The 8,965-nt window shown below is 36.8% G+C and overlaps 1 protein-coding gene across 1 annotated transcript; it reads left to right on the plus strand.

Annotated features, from left to right (window-relative positions):
- The first annotated feature begins 4,100 nt into the window (after positions 1-4,100).
- On the plus strand, positions 4,101-5,021 carry LOC133764329 (olfactory receptor 4C45-like). The gene has a single exon (XM_062197998.1). The coding sequence runs from the start codon at positions 4,101-4,103 to the stop codon at positions 5,019-5,021; it is 921 nt and encodes a 306-aa protein (XP_062053982.1).
- The last annotated feature ends 3,944 nt before the right edge of the window (positions 5,022-8,965 follow it).

The following is an 8,965-nucleotide window of genomic DNA, read 5'->3' on the forward strand; positions in this document are numbered from 1 at the left end:
TGCCAGTACTGCAGGTGGAGGCTTAGCCTGGATGAGGCTACTGGCTTCAGTTTGGGTTAATGAAAATATGCTATATGTGAGTGGTGGGATGCTTGTAAAATAATGTGAAAATATTTAATTTTACTAAGCTTTACATTTACAGGGTTAAAATTACACATTTTAGTACACACACATACACACAGATACAAGTGGAGTTCAAAATGATAATAGAAAATGGAATTAAAAGAAGTTTATTTAGGTACAAAAAAGATTTTGACATCCTTGTGTCAATTTTTCATAATATAATTTTTCATGAACTTTTTAAGTACCATCAGACTTCATGAAAAATGCATATTTTGTTTTTTAATTTTATTTATTTATTTGAAAGTCAGAGTTAGAGAGAGAAGGAGAGGCAGAGAGAGAGAGAGAAGTCTTCCATCTGCTGGTTCATTCCTCAGTTGGTTTCAATGACCAGAGCTGTGTTGATCCGAAGCCAGGAGCTAGGAACTTCCTCCAGGTCTCCCACGTGGGTGCAGGGGTCCAAGGACTTGGGCCATCTTCTACTGCTTTCCCAGGCCATAGCAGAGAACTGGATCAGAAGTGGAGCAGTCGGAACTCAAACTGGCACCCATATGGGATGCTGGTACAGCAAGTGGTGGCTCTACCTGCTATGCGCCAGTCTCAAAAATGCATGTTATTTAAAAAAAAAAAAAAACTATGCATGGATTTCAGAATATTTTTTACCAAAATAAATGTATTCTAATTCCACAAAACTTTTGATGTTCCCCTTCACACACATATATGACCACTTTTTAAAAAATGGGAAAAGCAGATGAAAGATTGTGAATGACATAGGCAAAACAAAGGAGCAAAATTATTGAACACTGGAAATAAAGCTGAAAGCACTGCTTTTTTCTTCTGGCCTTGAATTTCAGGAGTGTGTCAATTTGGTTTAAGGTAAAAGTTGATTACAAAGAAACGTGAATTCTTGTGAGGTTGGAGCCAGTTCCTCCTCACCTCAGAAGTCGAAGGAGAGAAGATGGCAATAGAGCTTCCTTCCAGTTTTTCTCTTCTCCACCTCTGGATGTCTCTACACACGAGTGCTCCACTAAGTGTGATTTCTCAGTGGCTCCTGTGGGTAATCTTGATATCGAAAACTTCTAGAATCAGCACTCTGTCCTGCAGAGTAGAAAGAAAACCTGAAGTTCACCAGAGTTCATTGTAAGAATCTGTCATCTGTACGCATACTTAGTTTTCAGGGTGTGAGAATCCTCCCATCTAAGTACCTTTAGTCAGTCACTAATAACAATTTCAGAATCTCCCAGTGTTATTAGACATACGAACTTTCTTCTGAGCACCCATAACATGGAGAGGAGTCTTTGTTTCCCACAGAGAAATCCATTTTCTGAACTCTGTCCTATGCAGTCAGAACCAACAATGTCACAATTAGCACACATACACACACACAATTGCCTTTCAAGAAGATTTCCATATTGCACCACCCACATCTTATCCTAACCGATAGCTTCAGATATAACTTTAACCCAAGCTCAAGTGTGTACCTGATGTGTGTATCCACAACTAGTACCTGATGATGTGCATGGCTTCCAAGTGGGAGTAAGTGAAAACTGACAGTTAATTTGGTAAAGATTACTAGTGGTCAATTACGAAATCTCTGGGTACTTGAGAGTTTATCACATGACCGAATCCTGCGGTCTATGGAAGTTTATTTAAACCCTAAAGTCAATGAAGACAAAGAAGGGACTGTGACCCAATGACAGCAGCAGAGCCTTGCACCAGCAATCGGAAGGTTCGTTTCAGAGCTTAGTGTTTCTAGGGAAATGGAGTTGAAAGGAGGACTTGAATCAGGAATAAAACGAATTCTCCATCCACATTGTTCTTGGACTTTTAAGAAAACAAAAATTGAAAGACTATCTTGAAAAAACGTCAATATCCAAATAAGTGGGTTTGATGTACTTGCATATTCTAGCTTTTCCTGTTTTGAGGAATTTGGTAATAACCTCATTTTTAAAAAGTAACCATGGTTCTAAGAGTTCTTTTATTTGCACTTTCATAGAAAATCAAGAAAGTGACCAGAAGTCCTAGAGCTATCGTGGTCACCTATTTTCTGACCAAAGAAAGAGAATATAAACTTAAATATCCTATTTTGGAGAGTTGCCTAGAGAGGTAAGAATTCCAGCATTCTGCTTGTCAAGTTACAAAATTTAATTGTTGCTTTCTTGCATATGGTTTAAGAGGAAGGAAGTAATGACTGAAGTTGATCTAAAAACAGAGGACTCTGCAATGAATTCAACACAGGTCAGTGAAAATTAAACCATCTTTCTCAAATTTCAGGCAGATTAGCTTAATTTAGCGCATTCATTTTCTCTGAAATAGTTTTTGTAGTTGTGTAACTGACTGAAGATTAGTATTTTTCATTCTGTCTCTAATGTTGTCAGACCAGATGCGAAGAATGACTGAAGTCATATTTACAACAGTATGATTTCCCACTCGTGTCTATTTGAGTAAGCTGATGCTCTATATTTCCATTGGTAATAGTTTGTAATGAATTGCTTCTCTTTTCCTGCCTTCTGTGTTATCACAATGAAATGACAAATTGTGAAATATGTGTGTTAAGAATGATGAATCCCATTATTCCTATCTACAGGAGCCATGACAGGCAACAACTCAAGGACTGAGCTTCCTGAGAGCCAAGACAGTTTTTCTTACTTTTACTGAAGCTAGAGCTCATGATATTACTGTCTGTGTCCTGGTATTTTGGGGAAGAGTATAAGGCTTTTTTTTTTTTTTGCAGCGATCAGGTTAAAAAAGAGAAAAAGGGAAAGAAAAGCAATAAAATATTACAGGCTGCTTTACAGTAACAAGTAGTCACTTAAAATTCCAGTACAGTTCATTCATAAAATGAATATTCTATATGTACATTTACACTTATATTCGCATATATATTCATATACATATTTACATATATGCATGGTAATGAACACTTTAAGTTCATCAGCTCATTAAAACATTGTCAAAAAGGGAGAAATGTTAGCATCACTTAATACCAATAAAACTTTGTCAAATGGGAAAACTTACTTGTATTAAGTGACTAACATTTCTTTCTTGTCAATAAGAATATCAAAGAAAATTCAAACCTCATATAATTCCATTTGTAAAATGAGTAAACATATTTAACATACAGCATTGTATTACATGTGATGATAGACCACTATCATAAAAATGCCTTTAAGAAATATTGAGAACTTTTCAGGAAACTTTGTACTATTTAAATGCTCAAATCCAAAGATTTGTGTATGGAAACAGTGAGCTTCAAAGACAGGGTAATGTTGAGCATGACACAACATCTGAGGCTGTTGAGAGAATTACGTTTTTGGCATACTGGGAAAAACTCCAGCTTCAGCTTCGTCTCTCTCTCTCTATGTGCATGTGCATTCATTTGGAAAAAAAAAAAAAAGATCTTTTTTTCGTTTTAAATACTTTATTAGCATAAAGAGAGCAGACTTCATGTGTTTCAAAGATACAATTCTAAGAACATAAGGATACTTCCATTCCTCCTCATTCCTCTCTTTTTAAAAAATTTTTGCTCAACATAGTTTCAATTTGCTTTATAAATGTCAGAGCACAACTTGATGTGATATAGTGAGGCATGGCATTTTGTATCTCATGCACAACCACCTTTAAAACCATACTACATTCAAATATATACAAATAGCCATGCCAACAGATAAATATAACCACAACATAAGAGTTATTGATATTAGCTGTCCCAAAAGTGAAAGTGAAACATCTGTGTAACTTTTAAGGACAAAAATGAAATTTTTCAAATCATATGTTAGCATTCATAATAACACCTGGCTTTTATTGTGTAAAGTATTGTTGCTACACAGTCCTATGAAGTGGGAAAATCTAAGTTGCTTCTGTTCTTTGCAATCATCTACAAACTAGCAGGAGAGAACGGACTTTTACCTCCATTAGTTAAATCTTAGAGTGGAACATTTTATACCAGGAATATTTTACATTGAATTAAAAACATCCACTAATAAATACTGCTTTTATTTTCTCAGATGCTCCATATGTCAGCCACCCAAAGTAAAACAATGGAAAGGATGAACAATGTCACAGAATTCATCCTGCTGGGCCTCACCCAGAACCCAGAACTGCAGAAATTCCTATTTGCTGTGTTTTCAGTCACCTACTTGACCACACTGGCAGGTAACCTGCTCATCGCAGTCACCATCTTCGTCAGCCCCGCCCTGGGCTCTCCCATGTACTTTTTCCTGTCCTATCTGTCCATTATAGACGGTTTCTACTCTTCTTCCATAGCACCCAAAATGATCTTTGACTTGGTCTCTGAGAAGAGCACCATCTCCTTCCATGGATGCATGACCCAGCTCTTTGCTGAACATTTCTTTGCGGCTGCTGAGATCCTCTTGTTAATTGTCATGGCCTGTGACCGCTATGTGGCCATCTGTAAGCCCCTGCACTACCTCACCATCATGAGCCCACCTGTGTGTGGCTTTCTCGTGGGGGCAGCTGCAATCTTGGCGTTTATTCATGGAGGCATCCAGATTTTGTTTATGGTCCAGTTGCCATTCTGTGGCCCCAATATCATCGACCATTTTTTGTGTGACTTAATACCGCTCCTCGAGCTGGCCTGTACAGATACTCACATCTTGGGACCCCTGATTGCTGCCAACAGTGGGTCCCTGTGTTTCCTTAGTTTTTCTATGCTGGTAGCTTCCTATGTCATCATCCTGCGCTCTCTGAGGACTTACAGCTCTGCAGGACGTCAAAAAGCCCTGTCTACCTGTGCCTCTCATATCACCGTTGTTGTCTTATTCTTTGTACCTTGTTCATACCTCTACCTAAGGCCCGTGGCCTCCTTCCCCACTGACAAAGCTGTGATGGTGTTTTGCACCCTCGTGACACCCATGTTGAATCCTTTAATCTATACCCTCAGAAATGAGGAAGTGAAAAATGTCATGAAGAAGTTCTTGAGGGAAAATCTTGAAAAGTGATGAAAAGAAAACTTTTTTCCTCCAAACTTAAACAGTTTGTCAGATGTGACCGTCGTAATCCACTCTGTGAGATTAAAGCAAAACACTGTTGCAGAAATGAAATCATAAAGAAAGCAATATTCAGATTATAAAGTGTTTTTTTTTGATTCTCATTGTTTTGTATCTCTAACTACCAGTGCTGTTCCATAAAATCCAAGGGCATATGTAATACTAATTAAATTCCAGATAAAGAAGGTATAATCATTAGTCATTTTTATTTAAATATACACAAATGAAACAACATAAAATCCTTTCCAATGTTAATATCATTAAATAATATATTCTAAGCTAAGAAGTGATGTGAAGATTTATTGTGTTATATTATGGGCAAACATTAACCACATTCTGCATATTGTGTGTTCCTTGTATGTAAGGTAAATGTAACTGTTTAGTTCACATATGTACTGATATTTAGTCATTTATAAGTGGACTTCTTTCACTATGTATTATGTTCCTAATACATGTAGAGCACTATTAAATTCCATATATGAAGACCAAAAAGCATAATGTCCTTGATTTTTAAGAATATTCTAATTTTCTAACTTAATGTTTTATATTCAGATTAATATAACATTTGAGGTTAACTATATCTTTAGTACATAATAGTTTTTAAAATAAGCTACATTGCTATTGGGGGGAAAATACTGTGATTTTTAAATAATATATAGCAATTCCACATTTACAGAGCAGCTTGAGAACTTTCTACTGCAAATCTAATCTAGACCTTGTTTTATAACATATGCTTAATGCAATATTAAAGAACCAATAATGAAGTTATCAAACCATCAAAGTAAAATAAGAGATTATCTTAAAGAATAAAAAGGTAATTTTGTGTTAACTCTCCAGTGGAAAGGATGCAAGAAAGAAGAAAATGGATTAATCTATCTGGAAGGCTAAGGTGAAGAAGGGAAAACCAAACTAAAATAAAATCCATATACAATTGAAAAATATTTTTTGCATGAAATAAAATGTTTGTTTTCAGTGTTTGCAGTTGGCTTGGTGGTTCTGCCAATCAGGGCTTGACTTGCCTTCTTTTTACTGGGTTTCCTTAAGAATCTATAATCAAGAAGTGGTCAGCAGCAGGCTAGCTTGTCCAAGATGACCTTAACCCTCTTGGCCAGGAAACACAACAGGTAATTCTTAAAACTGGAATTCTTAGGCGAAAATTTCTAGTGAGATTTGACAGAGATTTATTGTTCTTCTTTCCTGAGTGACCTTTTTATTAGGATCCCATATATTGCTATGATTGGAGCTTACATACTCATTAAGGCTGAGCTTACATACCCATTAAGGCAGAGAACAGTGCCTGGACCCCATGATAGTTCTAGGAGTCGCAGCAATATTTTAATGTTTAAAAAATTAAGGACCAAAATCTCATATTCAATTCAATAGCAACACGCTCATAAAACATGATTATTACTATTTTTATAGAGGAATGACCACAGAGGACAAGAGTACCAAGGGCTCACATAGGTTACACTGTCTCCCTTCAGTGAGTATGACACATAGCAACAGAAATATTCTTAAATTCTGTAGCTAAAAAGATGAATAAAAAAGACAATATAGGAAAAATTGTACAATAATAGGTGAGCCATCTTTAAGAAGTGCTTCCATCAAAACACACTTTATTTTATCATCCTATATCTGATGGGGTTGGGACTAGTATTGTGACCTACCTGGTGAAACAGCCACTGGTGATGCCTGTATCTATATGAGCACTGGTTCAAACCTACCCGCTTCACTTCTGATCCAGCTCCCAGTTAATGTGCCTGGGAAAGCAGCAAAAGATGGCCCAAGTGCCTTGGCCCCAGCAGCTTATGTGAGAGATCTGGATGAAGCTCCTGGCTTCACCCTGGCGCAGCACTGGCCATTGCAGCCATTTGGTGAATGAACCAACAGATATTAAGACCTCTGTGTGTGTATGTGTGTGTGTCTCCTTCTCTCTTTGTAACTCCTTTTTTTTTTTGCTTTACTTTTTAAATTTATTAAAAGAGAACAAATTTCATGAATTACATAGCAACAATTGCAAAAAATACGATACATTCCTCACTCCTCCTTCCTTTCTTTTCTTTTTTTTAATTTTTTGCAATATTACTTTCAATTTACTTCAAAATCACAGACCCAATGCTCCTCTAAACAAAGATCTCTACAAGCAAAAGGTAGGGGGGCCACTTTTCTGATGGAGTATAGACAAGGGTTACAGACAGCAGTCAAACACAAGATGTCAGTTTCGCTATTAAAAATTTTTAAATTTAACCTCGTCAGACTTCAAGCCTTTCAGCTTCTACAAGTTCCTGTCTGTTTCCCTTTATATATACACAATCTAAATTTCTTAAATTTTTCTCTTTTCTTTTGAATTCTCTTCTTGAAACTCTTCAGCCTCACTTTTTCATAGTCACTTGAAGGTAGGCTTTCCTTCATAGACAATAGAAGTGCCATAGGGCCCAGCTATCCCACTATTGCATAAATATCCAAAAGACATGGAGTCATTTTAGCAAAGTAAAAACATGTTACCCCATGTAATTGCAGCACCGTTCACAATAACCAAGACATGGAATCAACAGAGGTGCCCATCACCAGATGAATGGAAAAAGAAAATGTGACATATAAATACAAAAGAATATTATTTGTTTTCCCTGATCGGCGACAACTGAGCACCAAAGGGGAAACCTGTTGAAGTGAAATGGACACTATAAGAAACAATGACCTGATCAGCTCTTGTCCTGACTGTAGATGTACAATGTAATACTTTATACTTTTTAGTATTTGTTGTTGTTGTTGTTGTTGTTGATGTTGTTCTAGTACTAGTGGTTGAACTCTGTAATTAACATACAATTATTCTTAGGTGTTTAAATTTTAACTGAAAAGTGATCCCTGTTAAATTTAAGAGTGGAAAAAGAGAGGGAGGAGATGTACAATTTGGGACATGCTCAATCGGACTTGCCACAGATGTTGGAGTTAGAAAGGTGCCAGAGGATTCCAATACAATCCCATCAAGGTGGCATGTACCAATGCCATCTCACTAGTCCAAGTGATCAATTTCAGTTCACAATTGATGGCTCTGATAGGTCTAAGAGTCAAAGGGATCACACAAACAAGACAAGTGTCTGCTAATACTAACTGATAGAATCAAAAAGGGAGAGAAAGATCCAACATGGGAAGTGGGATACACAGCAAACTCATAGAATGGCAGACGTCCTAAATAGCACTCTGGCCTCAAAGCAGCCCTTAAGGCATTCGGATCTGGCTGAAGAGCCCGTGAGAGTATTGTAGGCATGGAAAGCCAAGACACCATAGAAAGAAAAAAAAAAAGAAGAAGAAGAAGAAGACCTAAATGAAAGATCTCTGTGAGTCAGATCCCAGTGGAAAGAACGGGGCCATCAAAGAAGGAGGTACCTTTCTCTGAAGGGAGGAGAGAACTTCCACTTGGACTATGACCCCATCAGAATAAGATCAAAGTCAGCGAACTCTAAAGGCTTCCATAGCCTTGGCAACTCATGACTAGAGCCTAGGGAGATTACTGACGCCATGAACAGGAGTGTCAAATTGTTAAGTCAACAACAGAAGTCACTGTGTACTTACATTCCATGTGGGATCTGTCCTTAATGTGTTGTCTAATGTGCAGTGATGCTATAACTAGTACTGAAACAGTATTTTTACACTTTGTGTTTCTGCATGGGTACAAACTGATAAAATCTTTACTAATTATATAATGAATCGATCTTCTGTATATAAAGATAATTGGAAATGAAAAAAAAAATCTGGTGTTAAATTGGAAATGGCATAGAAAATTAATTAATTTTAAAAAAAATATTATGTAGGATCTCTGTCTTTAATGTGCTGTACACCCTTATTTAATGCTATAACTAGTACTCCATCAGTAGTTTTTTTCACTTTGTGTTGCT

This window comes from Lepus europaeus, chromosome 7 (genome assembly GCF_033115175.1).
Source record: "Lepus europaeus isolate LE1 chromosome 7, mLepTim1.pri, whole genome shotgun sequence".
Lineage (NCBI taxonomy): Eukaryota > Metazoa > Chordata > Mammalia > Lagomorpha > Leporidae > Lepus > Lepus europaeus.